The sequence below is a fragment of the Dendrobates tinctorius genome, unplaced genomic scaffold, assembly GCF_039654945.1.
Source record: "Dendrobates tinctorius isolate UK_male_01 unplaced genomic scaffold, ASM3965494v1 ptg000241l, whole genome shotgun sequence".
NCBI lineage: Eukaryota > Metazoa > Chordata > Amphibia > Anura > Dendrobatidae > Dendrobates > Dendrobates tinctorius.
Window position 1 is genome coordinate 3,927,318 of NW_027361908.1, and position 20,120 is coordinate 3,947,437.

General features: G+C 47.2%; 1 protein-coding gene across 2 annotated transcripts in view; it reads left to right on the forward strand.

Annotated features, from left to right (window-relative positions):
• WASHC4 (WASH complex subunit 4) overlaps window positions 1-20,120 on the forward strand; it is a 174,925-nt gene that overhangs the window by 50,769 nt on the left and 104,036 nt on the right. For both annotated transcript variants that reach the window (XM_073556919.1, XM_073556920.1), the window contains exons 3-9: window positions 11,001-11,054; window positions 11,516-11,581; window positions 12,802-12,847; window positions 13,313-13,380; window positions 17,531-17,613; window positions 17,863-17,905; window positions 18,410-18,513. In XM_073556919.1, coding sequence (XP_073413020.1) covers window positions 11,001-11,054; window positions 11,516-11,581; window positions 12,802-12,847; window positions 13,313-13,380; window positions 17,531-17,613; window positions 17,863-17,905; window positions 18,410-18,513 — 464 coding nt within the window. The remainder of the gene's footprint in view (window positions 1-11,000; window positions 11,055-11,515; window positions 11,582-12,801; window positions 12,848-13,312; window positions 13,381-17,530; window positions 17,614-17,862; window positions 17,906-18,409; window positions 18,514-20,120) is intronic.

The window sequence follows — 20,120 nt, forward strand, 5'->3', positions numbered from 1 at the left end:
GAGGAAGAGGACTAGAACTCTAGTGCCACCTATTAGAAGTAGCAATCCTAAAAGTCAATGTGGACCCTTTAACGAGCCTTGTTACATGACTTAGGATAAAAGCCATCACCATCTCCACTCACGTCCATTCACTCTTTCACTCCACATACGACCCTTTCTCTCACTCCGTCTCTCATACTCACACCGTCATCGTCGCTGCTCCACGATCCCCGACATCATCTTCCGCCGACGCCATCCTGGATCCCGACATTGTCCACGCCGGCAACATGTTCTTGCGGCCATGCCATCTTGAGTATTCTGAAATCCTGCGAGTGGACATTAGTGGCTCACCATTGTCATTTTGAAACACGACTGCTACTTCACTGACAGTGGGATTATTGTAGCGTCGAGGGTCTTGAGTACGATCTTGTTTAATAGCCATAGTGATGTTTGGCATGACAGTTCCGTTTTGTAGAGATTTAATTTTTTCTTGTTCTTCCACATCAAGTAACATTTGATAAGCTTCCACAAAAGGATTAATAGTTTGGATTTGAAGGGCAATAATGTTCATCAATGTAGGATGACATTTTTGATTTTCTTTACATCGTAAGCATTGTTCGTTTGCGGTAGTGGTATCGAGAATGTAAAGTTGGGCAAATGCGCGTTGCTGGTCATCTGAGGGATGTAGTGTTTCAGTTCTATGATAGATCTGGCCATGTATGCGGAAACAGTATGGGCCATATCCAGGAAGTGGTGAAATATTTGCACCCATGGAGGCAAAAGCAAAGGAACTGTTAATACTTCGAATATTATCCATGAAATTTTTGCTAAATTCACTTTGCCCTTTCAGCAAACGTGTAAAGACATCAGGATATTGTAGTATGGGTACATGGACTTTACCCTTCTGACAGCAGAGCGTAAAGTTGTTATCAGAAGGTATCTCTGCTACAAAATGCAAAGCTTCGCAATGCTCACATACATGGGTCATGTCACCACAGCTGTGTTCGGTAATACTATTTTCATCATTAGTGAAAATGTGAGGTTGTAGTAGAAGTGCATGTCCAACCGATGGGGTGCGCCTAGTTTTGAGACCAACGTATATTTGTCTTGGTTGCACTTTCTGCGGGCTAACTGCAGCTTGTATGTGAAGAAACTGTGCGTTGGTATTGACTAATGGTGGTATTGATAGGGCAGAAACAGATTGCTGATTAGTTATGTCAGTGAACGGCATATGGGATGAAGTGTAGCAGTAAATTGTTCCACATGCTGATGTGGAAGCATCCTGTTGTGAGTCTAATAATAATGATGAGGAAGAGGCCGTCTGTTGTCGGCGGTGACGGCGTGCAGAGGCTTCTTCAGCCAATCTTATGGATTTAGAGTTAGGGGATTCGTGTGTGAGGCGACGGCATTTATAAGCCTTAATCTTCTCAAGGCGATGGTGTTTTTCCTCAGGAGTCTCATTAGCACGGCGTTGTTTTTGTCGTAGTGCTAAAGCTGCTTTCCTTTCACTGGCATTGGCATACTTTTTGTTATGACTCATGTTGGCACAGGTAAAGGAGTCTATTTGGCAGTTATCTGGCAGTGAAGAAGGCGTCCTGGAGTATTGTAGAGTAAACAGATACTAATTGACCCTGTAATTGCCCAGCAGTAGTTATGAAGTGGTAGTGGCAAATTGGCCCTGTAGTTAGACACCGGCAGAGGAGCAAGGCAGCAGTAGTTATGGCGGTAGAGGCAAATTGGCCCTGTAATTAGACACCGGCAGAGGAGCAAGGCAGCAGTAGTTATGGCGGTAGAGGCAAATTGGCCCTGTAATTAGACACCGGCAGAGGAGCAAGGCAGCAGTAGTTATGGCGGTAGAGGCAAATTGGCCCTGTAATTAGACACAGGCAGTGAACAGTCAGAGGAGCAAGGCAGCAGTACTTATGGCGGTAGAGGCAAATTGATCCTGTAATTAGACACCGGCAGAGGAGCAAGGCAGCAGTAGTTATGGCGGTATAGGCAAATTGGCCCTGTAATTAGACACCGGCAGAGGAGCAAGGCAGCAGTAGTTATGGCGGTAGAGGCAAATTGATCCTGTAATTAGACACCGGCAGAGGAGCAAGGCAGCAGTAGTTATGGCGGTAGAGGCAAATTGGCCCTGTAATTAGACACCGGCAGAGGAGCAAGGCAGCAGTAGTTATGGCGGTAGAGGCAAATTAGCCCTGTAATTAGACACCGGCAGAGGAGCAAGGCAGCAGTAGTTATGGCGGTATAGGCAAATTGGCCCTGTAATTAGACACCGGCAGAGGAGCAAGGCAGCAGTAGTTATGGCGGTAGAGGCAAATTAGCCCTGTAATTAGACACCGGCAGAGGAGCAAGGCAGCAGTAGTTATGGCGGTAGAGGCAAATTAGCCCTGTAATTAGACACCGGCAGAGGAGCAAGGCAGCAGTAGTTAAGGCGGTAGAGGCAAATTGGCCTTGTAATTAGACACCGGCAGTAAACAGGCAGATGACCAAAGCAGCAGTAGTTATGGCGATAGAGGCAAATTGGCCATGTAATTAGACACCGGCAGAGGAGCAATGCAGCAGTAGTTATGGCGGTAGAGGCAAATTGGTCCTGTAATTAGACACCGGCAGAGGAGCAAGGCAGCAGTAGTTATGGCGGTAGAGGCAAATTAGCCCTGTAATTAGACACCGGCAGAGTAGCAAGGTAGCAATAGTTATGGCAGTACAGGCAAATTGGTCCAGTAATTAGACACCGGCACTAAACAGGCATAGGACCAAGGCAGCAGTAGTTATGGTGGTACAGGCAATGCCAATCGTCCGCACAGCAAGTCGGCGTGAGGTAAATGACGCAATTTCACGAATGCAAGATGGCGTCGGCGAAATCTAGCGAGATTTCGCCGATGTCGTTAACACCTCTTGTCATGTTAACCCTCAACACACACTCCTCTCACCTTTCACCTCCACTCATGTCCACTCACTCTTTCACTCCACATACGTTCCTTTCTCTCACTCCGTTTCTCATACTCACACCGTCATCGTCGCTGCCCCGACATCTTCCTCCGCCGCCGCGATCCAGGATCCAGACGTTCTCCAGGCCGCCGACATGTTCTTGCGGGACGCCATCTTGGATTTCGTGAAATCCCGCGATATTCAAGATGGCATCGCCGCAACAACATGTCGCTGGCGTGGACGACATCGGGATCCAAAAAGATGGCGTTGGCGAAATCTCGCGAGATTACGCCGACGCCATTTTGGATCCCGATGTCGCCCACGCCAGCGACATGTTCTTGCGGGACGCCATCTTGAATATCGCGGGACTTCACGAAATCCAAGATGGCGTCCCGCAAGAACATGGCGGCCTGGAGAACGTCTGGATCCTGGATCGCGGCGGCGGAGGAAGATGTCGGGGCAGCGACGATGACTGTGTGAGTATGAGAAACGGAGTGAGAGAAAGGAACGTATGTGGAGTGAAAGAGTGAGTGGACATGAGTGGAGGTGAAAGGTGAGAGGAGTGTGTGTTGAGGGTTAACATGTGCGTGTGTGTGTGGTGACGTCACCGGTTACAACTGGACGGAAGTTGTTACAACCGGAAGCTGGTTAGGGCATTTATTATTATAGATAAGGAAGCATGGCCTCATAGACTTTGAAACCAGAAAAAGAGTTAAACCCCTAATATAATTAACTTTTATTAATATTTTATTAAAAAAATATAGATCTCATAAATATTGAACACATCAACAACACAAACTCTCAGGGCTTTTCGTGGTCTGATTGGGGTTAATCTCATTATGCCAGACAGTGATATAAATAGACCTATCAAGTTCCCTAGTTGTCCCTTTCTCTTACCCTACCGGTCAGCGGAGGTCGGCACCCTAGTATTATTCGAAATGGCGCCCCCGCTGGACGTCTGTGTCCCTGATCGCCCTAATACATACCCTATCAAAGTTCAGATAGACATGGACAGTAAAGGAATGAAAGTATATTAGAATATCTCTGCCAAACATTCCAAATGACAGGCCAACTTATATACCATGTATGGAGCTGTCACCGTATCAATGTTTCAGGTTCAGAACATGCTAAGAAAAAATATTTTCTCCTACGCCTCATTGGGGGACACAGAGACCGTGGGTGTTATGCTGCTTGCCACTAGGAGGACACTAAGTAAGTAAACACAGAAAAAAGTTAACTCCTCCCCTGCAGTATACACCCTTTCGCTGGCTGGGAATTCCCCAGTTCTTGCTTAGTGTCTGTAGAAGGCACCGTTTTTATTTTATTTTTGAATTTTTTGTAAATTTTTATTTTTTAATTAACGGAGTGAAGGGGCAACGGTTCCTTTCTACGGCCCGCTCTCCCCCGAACCAACAGGCAAGCACGTGGCGTAACCCTTCACGTACCTTTCCTGCGACGAACGGGGCTGTTTCCTCTGACAATGGTTCTCATGAGGGTTGAACGGATACGAGGGCAAGCGCAACAAGATCGCACAGGAGTGCATGGAGAAGGACCTGAACAGCGCTTTTTCGAATGCCCTGAATCAGCCCCAGAGCTCTTCGTCCCCCTACCCAGAGGGAGGACCGATTGAGCATACCTCTTTAAGCTCTCCGTCCCCCCTGCCCAGAGGGAGGACCGATCGAGCATCCCCCCATTCAAGAACTCCTCCAGCTCTGCTACATCAGCCCAGGAGGATAAGAAGAATGGACTTCGGTGCTGACTTAGGCACTGGAGTTGAGGTATGGGGTCGGGTCCTGCCCCCGGGAGAAGCACTGACTTAGCGTCAGCGGCGGCGCACCAGCGCCCCATCGCGACCCCCTGCGCGCTCAGCATTTTCAGATGGCCCCAGAAATTTAGTCTCCCGCTTTCCCCGGCCTGCTAGGCTGCAATTTCAATAGCGCCGCCCCGCCCCCGGCGCTTACCACGGGTAGGCCAAAAATTGAGCCCCCTGCTTTTCCGGCCTACTAGGCCGCAATTTGAATAGTGCCGCCCGCCCTATTGCCGCCGCCCCCCTCTTCTTGGCGCCTTCCGCTCCTAACGAGACGTGCAATTTTAATCTCGGGGCCATGTCTGTTACCTCTGCTGCAGTTAACCCTTGCAGGAGCAGCCCACCGTTTTTCCTCCCGGGGGACATAACACAGGATCGAGGGTAAGCTGCATCTGCCCTCAGATTAAAGCTTAACCACTTCCCGGCACATTCTCTGCAGCCAGCCTCTGCCGTTAACCCTTTCTGGAGCGCTATGCATCTCTCGAACGAGACTAAACAGGCTGTTAAGAAATGCACAGCGTTTTTAACCGTGTGTACCACTTGCAAGTCGGCCCTACCCAGTGCACAAACTAATCCGTTATGCACGGACCGCACGGCCTGCGCCCAAACTGCGCTCCAACGCCCCTCGCAGCGACTGCTGACGGGCTTCCTGCTCCTGGTACCCCTGAGTGAGCTGCGTCCTGTCACGTTCGGTGGAGTCTCTGACCCAGGCTATTATCCCTCCGGGGGGACTATTTAAGTCGGGAGCCATACTCGTCCAAGGGATGGTCAGGTCTCTGAAAAAGCGGACACATGGCGCGTTCCCTGCTCATGTTCGCGCTTCAGCATCAGCGACTCCTGTCTCTCACTCGCCTCTCCTGAGGTTCTCAGCGAGCATGCCTCTGAATTCGTATCTGACGCATCAGCCCCTCAGAATCCCCCAACTGATGAAGAGTCGCTTGATTCTCTTATAGAATCAGTCAACAAGATTCTGTAGTTGGACGAGGAAATTATTCCCGCTCCAACACTCCGTCTCATCTATGGAACAAGCGTGTGCGCTGTTATTTACCAGCGTCCAGTAACATAGGGATTGGCCACATAAGTGGCTCACTGGGCAAAAGTATACTCTGGCTAAATACTCCAGACCTATTGAAGGACTGATTCCTGTACCGCATCTTGCTTCTACAATGCTCCTATCTGTTTTCTGAGGGTGCCTCAGTCAGAAACCCCTCCGATTGTCAAAATTGACTACCTGCTGTTCAATATTTGGAAGCTTCAGGAGTGACTTTTTCTCCATCCTTCGTGGCAGTTTAGGTCACCAAGGCAATGGCCGTTTGGGCAGAAGTCCTGATTATTTCATTCCAGGGCACCAATCTTCTCCGCAGGCAACCACTGTCGCCAGCCAGATGATTCACGCAGCGGTCTTTGTAGTAGACGCTTCTTTTGATACCGCTTATGCGATCTCCATTAGAAGAGCCCCAGGGCTCCGCGGCTGGTGGGCGCATGCTACATCGAAAAGATTGTTGACTTCTCCCCCCCCCCCCCCTTTCAAAAGGGTCGTCCTTTGAAGAGAGACTAGACCAGCTCATTTCTGATTTTACCAGGGGGGAGAAAGTAAATTCCTTCCTCAGTAAAAGGGGCTGTTCCGCAACCAACAGCCGACACGTTTTCGATCTTCTCGCATCATACGGACCTAACCATTCTTGGAAACCCAGGCCTAGGGATTCTGGATCTGAGGGAGCTAGATCTCATAGATCTACCCAATGACGGCAATTGGGTCAGGAGGCTGGTGTTCTTCGGATACAATATAGAATTTCTTCTCCCCCTTCAACCCGGGGGTTTTACTTTCCTTTTCCCCCCAAGAGTCTTCCTTCGGGCTGTTCAGGCTCTGCTAAAAGACTGAGTCATCAATCCGGTCCCCCTTCACGAAAGGTTTAGGATTTTTTATTTTTTTATTCAGACCTTTTTTTTGTGGTTCCAAAAGAGGACGGGACGATGCGACCCATTCTGGATCTCAAATTGTTACATCAGTTTCTCAAAGTACGGTGATTCCGAATGGAAGCTCTCCCATCAGTTGTCGCTTCTATGGGAAAGGGGAGAGTTCCTAGCATCCACCGACATCAAGGACGCTTACCTTCACGTTCCGATCTGCCGGTCCCTTCAGGAGTTCCTGCGTTTTGCAACTCACGAGAAACACTTCCAGTTCTTGGCTTGTCCTTCGGACTCGCCACCGCTCCCAGAGTTTTTACCAAGGTCATGGTGGCTGTCATGGCCATTCTTCACTCTCCAAGAGTGGTAGTGTTACCGTATCTGGATGCCTGCTCATCAAGGGTCCGTCCCTTCCAGCCCATGAGGAATCTGTGGATAACAGATATTCTTTCTCGCCTAAGGTGGAAGATAGACCGTGAAAAGTCTTTCCCAGGACCGGCTCGCACTTCCCGCGAGTTGACCACCCTCCCTCAGGAGAGACCCAAGCCTTACATCAAGCAGCGTGGTCTCTTTTTCGACCAGTTTCTCCATCCGTTTCACCATGGGAGTTCTCGGAAGGATGGTGATAAAGATGGAAGCAGTTTCGTTTTCCACCGTTCCACCTCCGTCCTTTACAACATGCGTTGCTGTTAGCTTGGAACGAGAACCCGTTCTCCCCGGATCGTCGGATTCCTCTGTCCCTGCGGGACAGGCAAGGCCTCAGGTGGTGGACACTGAGGTCCTCCCTGATTCAAGGGAGGTCTTTACCCCCACTAAGATGGTTGGTAGTAACCACCGACGCAAGTCTCCTCAGCTGGGATGCGGTCTCTCGTCACCACACGGCACAGGGTCATTGGTCAACCCGAGAGTTACGTCTCCCCATTAATATTTGGTGACACGAACAATCACATTAGCTCTACGGAGTTTCCACCTCACCCCATCGGGTCTCAATCCGACAACGTCTCGGTTGTAGCACATATCAACCACCAGGGAGGAACCCGGGACAGGATGGCCATGCACGAAGTGAGTTACATCTTCTATGGGGCCTAGACCAGCCATTCGCCCATCTCAGCAAGCCACATCCCGGGCTTGGAAAATTGGGAGGCAGATTTTCTCAGTCACCAAGGCATTGCCTCGGGGAAGTGATCTCTTTATCTGGAAATCTTTCAGCAGATTTGTCTTCGTTGAGGGACCCCGGAGGTGGATCTCATGGCCTCAAGACTGAACAACAAGGTTCCTCGGTTCGTTTCCCGATCGCGCGATCCATGCGCCAACGGAACGGACGCTCTAGTTCTGCCATGGCACTGTTTCTGGCTCCTGTACATCTCCACCCCCCCCCCCCTTCCCTTGCTTCCGAGGATCACCAAGAAGATCAGAGCGGAGGGAGTACCAGTGATCCTAGTCGTGCCAGATTGGCCGCGCCGAGCATGGTATGCAGAACTAATGTAACTGATCGCCGACGTCCCCTGGCAACTTTCAGATCGTATGGACCTACTCTTGCAGGGCTAGATTTACCGCCAGAGCTCCAAGGCCCGGTCTTTGACGGCATGGCCGTTGAATCCTGGTTTTTAACTCAGGCTGGGTTCTCTCACGTCATGATCTCCACCATGATTGGTGCTAGGAAGCCTGTGGTCATGCGCATATATCACCGCACCAGGACAAACTTCTTTTTCGTGGGCAAGGTTCATGGTCAATCACCTCTGGTGTTTTCCATTCTGGCTATATTGGAATCCCTTCAATCTGTATTTAGATCAGGCCTTGTGCTTTGCTCGCTCAAGGGCAAAATTTCGGCCTTGTCAGTGCTTTCCCAATTTGCCACCAGGCTTCAAGTCAAGACTTTCATTCAAAGCGTTTTCCATGTGGCGTCTCCTTATAGAAGGCCACTCATGGGGCCTTAACCTGGTTCTCGGGGCCTTCCTTTTCGGACTGCTGCAGGACGTGCCACTGACCGTCCTCTCTTGGAAAGTGGTCTTTCTAGTGGCAACTACGTCAATCAGACGAGTTTCGATATTGTCAGTCCTGTCCTGCCGTTCTCCTTTTTTGCATTTTCATCAGGAAAAGGTAGTTCTCAGGATGTCCCCGTCCTTCCTGCCCAAGGTCCTCTTCTCTTTCCATCTCAACGAGGAATTTGTTTTACCTTCCTTTTGTTTCGGCGCCAGTCCATCGCATCGAGAAGGCCCTCCACACCCTGGATGTGGTTAGGGCGCTGAGACGGTACACCTCGCGGATGGTTCCCTTCCACAAGTCATGCCCTGTTCATGCTCCCAGAGGGGCATAGGAAAGGTCTAGTTGCGTCATAAGCAACGCTAACGAGGTAGATTCGCTTGGCGATTCAGGAAGAAATTACGAAATTCATTCTCAGGCCTCTCTGCGAGGTTGCGACTTGGTCCAGTTTGCCTACCTTTACAAACATTGCCTAATTCATTCTCAGGCTTCTGCGGATGCAGATCTCAGCAGACGCAGCCTGCATTTGGCAGTACCTCAGTGTTGACTCAGTGGTACATGGGGTATTAGCAGAAATATGCTCCCCATCCAGGGACTGCTTTAGGACGTCCCACGGTCTCTGTTTCCCTCAATGAGGTGTAGGAGAAATAGGGATTTTTGTGTACTCAACGTAAAATCCTTTTCTCCGAGCCAATCATTGGGGGACACAGCACCCACCCTGTTTGGCCTATTGGCTCATTGTAGCATTTTTAGCTTTTCATAGTTATGATTGTCATTCGTTTAATACTCCTACTGCTTTTTTCACCGAACTGGGGAATTCCCAGCCAGCGAGAGGGTGTATACTGCAGGGGAGGAGTTAACTTTTTTCTGTGTTTACTTAGTGTCCTTCTAGTGGCAAGCAGGATAACACCCACAGTCTCTGTGTCCCCCAATGATTGGCTCGGAGAAAAGGATTTTACGGTGAGTACACAAAAATCCCTATATCTAAATCCCTCTGGTTCAATCCCAAAGAGATAAAAAACACATCTCAGTGAACTAGTTAAAACAGACTGTATAAGGTGAAGTTGTCATTTTACTTTCAGTATTTCAAGTTCATTGACGGTGAGAAAAATTATTACTCCAGGATGCCTCAATCTCACTTGTCCCACTGGTTGCTTTTCTGTCTGTACTATTCCATATTGATGGAGAACTAGCTGCATTTGTCCGATTTGGGTCAGGCAGATTATAACTTTTACTTTGCGCCATTTCACAAAACTCTAGGGAGCCAACCTTCGCTGTCAGAGTGAGAGAAAGGACAACTAGGGACTCGAAAGGTCTGTATATATCACTGTCTGGCATAACGAGATTAACCCTGATCAGATCCCAAAATACTAAGTTCTTAAATTTGATGTGTTCAATCTTTGACTCCTATATGTTTTTAATAATATATCAATGAAAGTTATTTTTAAGGGGTCTAAGTCTTTTTTCGGTTTCCAAGCATCTTTTAGTTGATATCACATCACTCTGAACAAATCATCAGCACTAAATTCCAGTATTGGTGAATGAAATCCAAAGTCCCAAGAACTTATTTTGCACTTCAGGACCAATTTTTAGGCTTAACGAGGTTATCCATGTACAAAGAAGAAAAAAAAAATGACTCCCCAAAACACCTTGTCCATTTTTTTTAGCCTTCCTCCAGTATCCTCAAGCCATTCTTGTGGTCTATTGTTTACATTCTGAGCCCTCCCTCTGTGACACTAGACAATAGTAGGTAGTGTACTCTACACTACTCTAGCTTTTCTGCTAGAGCTATATCTGCCTCACAACTCCCCCACTCCCACCTTAATGCATGCTCAGTTTACCTACAAAGCACCATCCTGAGACTCCTATACAGTCTCAAGATGGATAAATCACTGGACACAAGGTTTCTCCCTCCTAACAATTTTTCTCCTTTGTGCTATTCTGAGATTCTCCTACAGACAATAATGGTAGAGATGCTTACTCTGGCATCACACCGGAACAATAATTCATATCTTGTATTCCCTTATTACAATGTAATATAGCACTCTGGAACGTCCAGCACCATTGCCTGATGACCAGGGTCACTTGCTAATAAGGTTTCTATAATCTGTGGAGCCTGCACTGCTTCTGTGTCTTCTGTACTCCCTCCCTGTACACATCCTCAGGCACTCCCAACTTGTGAGGAGCTTCACCGTTCAGTGCTCACTGCCCAGAGAGTTGTTGGCTGAGACCTGCCTCCTGTCCTCGATTGATAAGCTATAAGTTTGGGGATTTTACTATACTTGTGGGAGTGTTTCATGTAGTGTTTACCGTTTAATTGTATAATTTTAATTCTTCTTTGACTTTTGTTTCTATGGTTTAACCTATTACAATCTCTTCCCTATTTCAGCTTGTGCCCTATGAACAGTCTTCCCTTTTGGAACTCATCAGAACAGAAAATAAGGTAATAAAACACCACTGAAGGTGAATTCTTTTAGTTATATGACTAATGTTATGCTGGAATTAAGGAAAGTTAAGATCCATACAGAATAAAGACAAATGTTTTACCTTGGCTGTATGTAACCAAATTATATAAAATTGGGCGTGTTAGAAAAACAAGGAAACTGTTTTCCGCTCTGAGTAGACCATGTGGTTGAACTTTTTTTCACACTTTGTTCTTCCATAGCAAGACAAAAAGAAATTGCTATTGTCTACATAGTGATACCATTATGTTCGACTGCGAGTGCCTTGTCGGCCTGACTGCCTGCCTGCCTTGTCGGCCTGACTGCCTTTTTTTATATCTTAGTAAGACATGCTTTGATGAGGAACAGTAGTATAACTGAAAAAAAGTACTTCCATTTTTTAAATGCTTTTTTCCTTTAAAAAATTTTTTTTCTGACCTGTTTGTGCATTTTATCCTTTTAGGTTTTAAATAAAGTCATCACTGTGTACGCCGCCTTGTGCTGTGAGATTAAGAAACTGAAGTATGAGGTAAGGTATTTTCCTGCTATGACAAATTCTTGTCTTTGTTGGAGCAATGCGGTTCCTGTTCTGCCAAGAAGCGTGTCACCTCCTCCCGTTCAGGCTGCAGTAACTTGATCTTCCTGAGATGGGAGAATGTCACTGAAAGCTGCAGAATCTTAAACACTCCAAGCTTGTTTTTCAGAGGAAATGACCAAAATGTCATTTACTGACACTGTCCGTACAGCTGCAAGGCTTGGGTTAGATCAGTTCTACCATAAGTACACTTCGTGCAATGATTCACAGGACCTGGTCCAGCGTCCACGTCAGTAATATGTGTCTTCTAGACAGGAGCCTTGAGATCCGCCTCTTACCCGACGTCATTCTTGGCTCTTTTATTATCCATCCCGGCAATTGTGGTTGGCGTCCTGGCACAATGTCACATGTGCATCACGCTGCAAAGATGACGTCACACCAGGCTAATCAAAAGAAGAGGAGCGGATGCTGGGAGGTAGGAGGTGGTTCACCGAGCTCCCATTCAACAACCACAGATTACCGACGTGTCCGATGGACGTGGTCTTGCAAGTTGATTCGCACGAAGTCTGCTGATAAAGATGTATGATGCTCTCAATGTGTACCGATGCCAGTGCGATGCTAAGGACCACGCAGTGCCAGTGATACCTGTTCGTATGCCCTGTTGTCAACAGTAGTGATGAGCGAGTATACTCGTTGCTCGGGTTTTGCTGAGCATGCTCGGGTGATCTCTAAGTATTTTGGCGTGCTCGGAGATTAAGTTTCTGTCGATGGCAGCTGCATGATTTGTGACTGCTAGACAGGCTGAATACATGTGTGGAATTCCTAACAAACTGGCAACCTCCACATGTATTCAGCCTGTCTAGCAGAAGCAAATCATGCGGCTGCTGTGGTCAAACACTAAATCACCGAGCACCCCAAAATACTCGGAGACCACCCAAGAATGCTCGGGGAAACCAGAGCAACGAGTATACTTGCTCATCACTAGTCACCAGCAGATTGCTATGATGATGATGCATAAGCTACAAAATTTAAACCCACTTTTTCTTTTTTCCGTTGCCTACTTGCTTCATCAGTCATTATAATTTGCTGTCACTTGCAGTGGCATAGTCCTATCTTTTACACTGCAGGTTCATATGCTTCGGGATTGTGGTAATTCAGACTATTATCATGTTGTAGCTTTGTGTAATTCTGCTTTTTATTTCCCCGTATAACAGGCAGAAACCAAATTCTATAATGGACTTTTATTCTATGGAGAAGGAGGTAAGCCATCCACATAAGCTCTTGTACTAAGCATTACATGCAGTAGGAGACTATAGGGTGCGCTCAGGAATCTGAAGGCTTGGCATTACTTTTACCACTAGGATATCTACTTGACTTGGTATCTGAAAGCCTAATCCCCCATACAATTCCATCAATGAAAGGGCTATGCTGTAACAGTTTCTGAAATGGCTATGCCCATTCTTCATGATCCTGTCTTTGTCATCAGCATTTAAGGCTATACATGTTTTCAGTTGGAAGAATAAAGAACAGACAACTGTGACGTGAATGCAGGTGCTGTGAAATGTAAATTTTATCCTTCCCAGGTTTAGTGGGCAATCTGAATGCTTGCTGGAAATAGGAATATACTAATGTATTTCCTAGTCCACTTTTTAAAAGGATATTTGGGCCGTTAAAAAACAGTGTATCATTGTCAGATTAGTTATCATATTTCTGATTTCCTTACAGCTCCAGAATCCAGTCTTGTGGAGGGAGATTCCCAGATACAAATGGGAAGGTTTGTCTCATTCCTGCAGGTAAATTTTCCTCCAGACAGCAATGAGTTCATATTCTTGTTATCCGTGATTAGATAACTTAATAGATTGTGTTTCTCCTTAAAGGGAATTTTTCAACAGGTTTTTGGTACCCCCATCTGAGAGCAGCATGATATAGGGGCAGAGACCCTGATTCCAGTGATGTATCACTGACTGGACTGATTGCTGTGATTTTTATTAAAAATCGCCATATTTTCTGCATCAGATCTACAAGTTTTCCGTATAACCCCACCCACATCACTGATTGTTAGCTTTTTGTGTACGCTGTACATAGGCCGAAAGATAACAATCAGGTGGGGATATACAGAGCTCATGAATATGGAGGACATCATGTCATCAGGTTTACTAGTCTTATAATCTGGACAGAGATTTTATAAAAACTACAGCCATCAGCCCAGTAAAGAGATGACAAGGACATTACTGTATAATGGTGCACAAGTAGGGTCCAATCCACTTCAATGTTACAGAAGAAAACGTGGCACTCAGAGTAGATGAAATTAAATAAGTTATTTAATATGCAATCTAACAATAAAGGTTCGCAAACGTTTCAGTCTACATTAGACCTTCCTCGGTGTGCCTATTGTCCAACTGAAAATATATTAGATTGCGTTTTACCCCCTGGGTCAGCAAGGAAGCGCTGAACCTGGTGCTCCCAGCTGGTTCATACCTGGGCTGTGGAGTTGGTGTCCATGTTGATGAAGTTGGAGTCAGTATAAAATGAACCGACTCCTAAAATATAAAATAAATTGCGTACAGTAGTTTAGAGCAGGATGTGCTGTAAATGTTTTCATAATTGGAATAGTTATGAAATGTCCTATGATTGTCTGTTCCTGATCTAAGGATCTCCGCTTGTAGTTGAGATGAATCTGTGCTGCACGTTATGTACATGCTCTGTAGTGATCAGTGCTGTGGAGTCAGAAGTCTGTGGTTTGGCTTAGGCTCCTCAGTCCTGGTTCAAACATACGCTTAGGTTTTTGCTACCCCCATTTGAGAGCAGCATTATATAGGGGCATAGACCCTGATTCCAGTGATGTATCACTTACTGGGCTGCTTGCTGTCATTTTTTATAAAATCACTTTTTTTGCTGCACATCTACCAGTTCTCTAAATGCTGAGAATTCACATTTGGTAAGGCCACGTGCGTGTTATCAGGGAGTTTTCAGGGGGGATTGTATTTCTTCCCCCTGTATGATGTCGTCCAATCAAGTGGGCAACTGCACTCAGGAGAAAGAAGTACATGTCCCAAAATAGCTCAGAGTAGAGGTCAGTGTATAAGATGTAGAATGCCAGACAGCCTGATATACTCATCTAACCTCCTGCATGAGTCAGTATGGGGGGGGAGGACAGTGCAGCTGAGTTTAGCTGTGTCACGTTACAAACCCTTCTATCAGCTCTCCTAGCAGGGTCAACTCTGCTCCTTCCACCACACTGCCTTTTCGAGCTGTCAGTAATCACACTTTTGCCTGCTGAGCTCAGGCAACTTGTAATCTCTCTACAGAAACATTTTTTTCTGTCATGTCTCATACATCAGTAACCTGTCTGTTCTGCACTATTCATGTATGACTCCCTGGTCTGATCTCACTGCAGAGCGAGTACAACATTGCAGATATGTGATTACTGACAGATTGAGCTCTCAACTCCAGACATACATTCTCCCCTCTTTACTGCAGATCTGTGTGCAACCCTCTTCCTGCTGCTATCTTAACACCGAGAGAAGGGATGGTGTTTGGCAGAGAGATCTAGCACACGTGAGCTGGAGCGCTGATGGGTTTGTAACATTAATGCAGAGCATTCAACTTGGTGAAGGATTTATTGACGCTCTGCAAGAGTAAAATGGCAGAACATTTTAATGAAGACTATTTAGAAAGCTGCTTAATTTAGATTTCAGGAAGCAAAAGATCAAAAAAATCTGTGCTTATTGCATTTAAGGCCACTTAATAAAAAAAACTGGTGATCTAATCATTGAGGTTGCCTAGTTGATCGCTGAGCATGGCAGCTAGGGCCTGATTTTTCTTGGGATTGTGGTGGTCTCAATGGTTGGAGATACCCATGATGTGGTTCTGTGAAAATACAGTAGCTCATCTATGGATAGTATTAACTGTGATGAAAAAGAACATTGCTATTCAGAGGATCATGGTGTTTAATAAATCTGATGTATTTCAAGACTGTCTAGTCTAAGTTATAAGTCATTATGTCTTTTACTTTTGTCGAACTGAGGCACCGGGACACCGGAGAAGCCTCTGTTGGGCCCCGCCCCCAGCTCCTGCCTCCTCCTTTAGTCCCTGCCCTGCGAAGTGTGCACCGAGTGGTGCACACCCTATTCTATCGCCGGCAGCAGCGAGTAAGCTATGCAAATGATGTGAACAGTGCAGCCGCGCGGCAGCTCTTTCACATCACCTGCTGCTACTGCCGGCTTCTAAGCGGTGAGCTGTGCACAGCGTGCCTGTGTGTGCACTGCAGTCTGCAGATGAGAGTACCGTCCTCCACCTCACCTGCTTCCTGCCTGGCGCTTCCTGTCTTGAGACAGCCCAGCTGGATGACGTCATCATCCAGCGCGATGTCAGACAGAAAGCTGCCGGCAAGGAAGAGGCTGCTGGGATGTGAGCTGTGCTGTGGGTCTGTCTGCCTGCGTGTGTATGTGGTGCGGTGCTTTGTGTGAGAGAGTGATGCGGTGCTGTGTGTGTGTGAGAGAGGGGTGGTGGGGAAGGACAATGATATTGGTGGGGGGAGGCAGTGGTGGTGGGGGAGGCAATGATATTGGTGAGGGAGGCAATGATGTAGGTGATGGGCATAGATGGCTGTGGGAGGAGGCAATGATGGTGGGGGGAGGCAATGATGTAGGTGATGGGCAATGATGGTGGTGGGGGGAGGCAATGATGGAGGTGATGGGCAGTGAAATTGGTGGGAGAGGCAATAATGGTGGTGGGGGAGGCAATAATGGAGTTGATGAAATGGGCAATGATGGTGGTGGGGGAGGCAATGATGGAGGTGATGAAATGGACAATGATGGTGGTGGGGGAGAAGGCAATGATGGAGGTGGTGATGAGGACAATGATGGGGGTGGAGAGGGACTGCATTATACTTTAAGGGGGCTACTCTGTGGGGGGACTGCATTATTCAAAGGGGACTACATTCTGTTCTGGGGGCTACATACTATATAAGGAGGCTACACTATACTCTATGGCGGGCTGCGTTATTCTCTCAGTGGACTACATTATATTCTGGGGGTGGCTACATTGTACTATATGAGGGGGATACAGTATACTCTATGGGGGGCTGCACTATATTCTATGATGGGGCTGCATTTTTCTCTCAGGGGACTACATTATACTCTGAGGGGGCTACATCATACTATATTAGGGGGGCAGCATTATGTCCTATGAGGGGGCTACAGTATACTCTATGGTGCGGCTGCATTAAATTCTGTGGTGGGGCTGCATTATACCCTATGAGGGTGCTACTTTATATTCTATGGTGGGGACTGCATTATACCTTATGAGGGGGTTGCATTATATTTTGTGGGGTGCTGCATTATATTCTATGAGAGGGGGCTGCATTATATTTTGAGGGGGGCTGCATTGTTATGAGGGGGGCTACTTTATATTCTATGAGGGGGGCTACATTATATTATATGAGGGGGCTACCCCTCTATTCTTCTACCCCAACCCCTGCTACATAATTAAGACGTGTACTACATTATATTATACCCGGATATTAGCGTGTTTTACCACACAATTGGTGGTCTTCTAGTTATTTTTATGTAGCTACATAGTGGGCCCCAAGAATGATTTCCTCTGGTGGGCCCAAGGTGCTCCAGCCTGACGCTGCTTTCGTCTACACTCAATTTATTTTGGAAATGTTAAAAAGGAAGGATTTATACTTTGAGTCGGAAAGTCTGTTTCTTGCCAACTTCATAGCAATCAATTTATGAGCTTTTTTTGGACTATTTCCGTTATAGAAGTTCTACCTTTTCTGGAATTGGCCAGTTATATAGAATATTCAATAATCTGGTGCCTGCAAGGTTGTGTGGAAGTTTCTCTATTTCTACATTTATCACATAAATTGTTGGGTTGCAGATGTTTGTTTTCTGTACTTGCATCCATGTACGTTGTATTCTCTTGTATTCTGTCTAGGAAATGTCCTGTTTTGTTACAAGGTGCTATGAGGTGGTAATGAATGTGGTCCATCAGTTGGCGTCTTTGTACACGAGCAACAGGTAAGATTTGTATCTCTGCTTTACATGCGCATTTTTGCTATGCAAATAGTAAAATCAATGGTGATTCCACAAGACAGAGGGCATCTAAAATCTGCCATATAACAATAATGATCGAAGTCCCATGCACATGTATTACGCCTGTGGGTTTATGCTCCAAAATTCCTCTACAACTGAACGTAGTCTCCTATTTAGTTTCACCTTTCAACTGAAATCCATTCTAATTCACCATTATTACTTATTATATTACAGGAATGAATCCAAGATCATTGAGACTTCTGGGGTTCACTTCCTGGTGAGATACTTGTCTATTTTATTGTTTACTTTGTATTTCAGGTTTAGTATGTGTTAATGGTGGTAACCATAAATGTAAATCCAGGTTCATATCCCGTTTTAGACTCACGTCAGTGGCTCCTTCTCAAGCGCTGAAAAATGGGATTCAGATGTATCCCTCGACGAGGGGCTCCATTGTCTTCAGTGAAACAGACACCGTCACTTTGTATTCTATTTAACCTCATTTTTCGTCAGTGTCAGTCCTTTTTAAGGCAGGCGCAATAATGCAGCCAACCACATTTTGTGCCTTCTGAAAAAAAGCAGACCCTACCGAAAAAGAGGTCTGACAGAGCACAAAGTGACTACTTCTGCTTCACTAAAGTCAATAAGCCCCATCAGCTGACACTACTGGGTCCCATTTTTAGGGCTTCACATAAATGCCACGTTGGAGCCATTGATGTGTATCAAAAAGGTGATCTGAACTTGAGCTCTCCACCAGTGTAATATCTGTGTTCCCTTTCTGTAGACTATGTATGAGCACCTGGGCGAGCTGCTTACTGTTCTGATGACCTTGGATGAAATCGTTGAAAACCATGCCACTCTGAAGGATCACTGGACTATGTATAAGAGGTAGTATGAATTTGGATATTTCATGGAGCTCGACACATGCAACCTGTTTTCTGCCCTAAGAGAATAATAGACATTCTGTATCCTGACACCAGAGAGTCCATCGTGTTTCAGTGCTTGCTTGGCTTAATGTTTTTTGCAGTATATTATGGCTGAATAAAGACCAAAAACCTTATACAGTAGTCGGTGGATCATGAAAGTCTCTGTGTCTTACAGTGGCGGATTATAATGAGGTCAATTTGGGCAGTTGCCCCGGGCCCAGTGGGGTTAAGGGGCCCACAGCCCAGGCCAGTAAATTGCCCCATTATAATCCGCCACCGCGCAGGGCCGGATTATAGGCAGGGCAGGCGGGACTTCAGCCCGGGGCCCCCACCACAAGAGCTTCTAAGGGGGCCCCCACCACATTCCTGCTGGCTGCTGCAATGGCACTCCATCTTCTCCCCACCTAAAAGTGAGTGACCGTGGGGGCGGCATTATGTGCTCTGCTACCAGCAGCATCTACAAGTAGCGTGAACGCTGATGCTGCTGGTAGCGTGCAAAGGCTTGTGATGAGATCACAGGAGGTAAGGTGTCAGGGCCCCCGATCATGTGACCCCTGTCTCCTCCCCTCCTGTGACCTCATCACAGGTCCTGTGCGCACAGCACAGAGCACTGAGGGCAGCCATGTATGTGGAGTGCGGCTCTGAGGGTGGAGGTCGGTGCCGGAGGTTCCATTATTCTCTATGTGGAGTGCGGCTCTGCGGGTGGAGGTCGGTGCTGGAGGCCCCATTATTCTCTATGTGGAGTGCGGCTCTGCGGGTGGAGGTCGGTGCTGGAGGCTCCATTATTCTCTATGTGGAGTGAGGCTCTGCGGGTGGAGGTTGGTGCTGGAGGCTCCATTATTCTCTATGTGGAGTGCGGCTCTGCGGGTGGAGGTCGGTGCTGGAGGCTCCATTATTCTCTATGTGGAGTGCGGCTCTGCGGGTGGAGGTCGGTGCTGGAGGCCCCATTATTCTCTATGTGGAGTGCGGCTCTGCGGGTGGAGGTCGGTGCTGGAGGCTCCATTATTCTCTATGTGGAGTGAGGCTCTGCGGGTGGAGGTTGGTGCTGGAGGCTCCATTATTCTCTATGTGGAGTGAGGCTCTGCGGGTGGAGGTCGGTGCTGGAGGCTCCATTATTCTCTATGTGGAGTGCGGCTCTGCGGGTGGAGGTCGGTGCTGGAGGCTCCATTATTCTCTATGTGGAGTGAGGCTCTGCGGGTGGAGGTCGGTGCTGGAGGCTCCATTATTCTCTATGTGGAGTGCGGCTCTGCGGGTGGAGGTCGGTGCTGGAGGCTCCATTATTCTCTATGTGGAGTGAGGCTCTGCGGGTGGAGGTTGGTGCTGGAGGCTCCATTATTCTCTATGTGGAGTGCGGCTCTGCGGGTGGAGGTCGGTGCTGGAGGCTCCATTATTCTCTATGTGGAGTGCGGCTCTGCGGGTGGAGGTCAGTGCTGGAGGCTCCATTATTCTCTATGTGGAGTGCGGCTCTGCGGGTGGAGGTCAGTGCTGGAGGCTCCATTATTCTCTATGTGGAGTGCGGCTCTGCGGGTGGAGGTCGGTGCTGGAGGCTCCATTATTCTCTATGTGGAG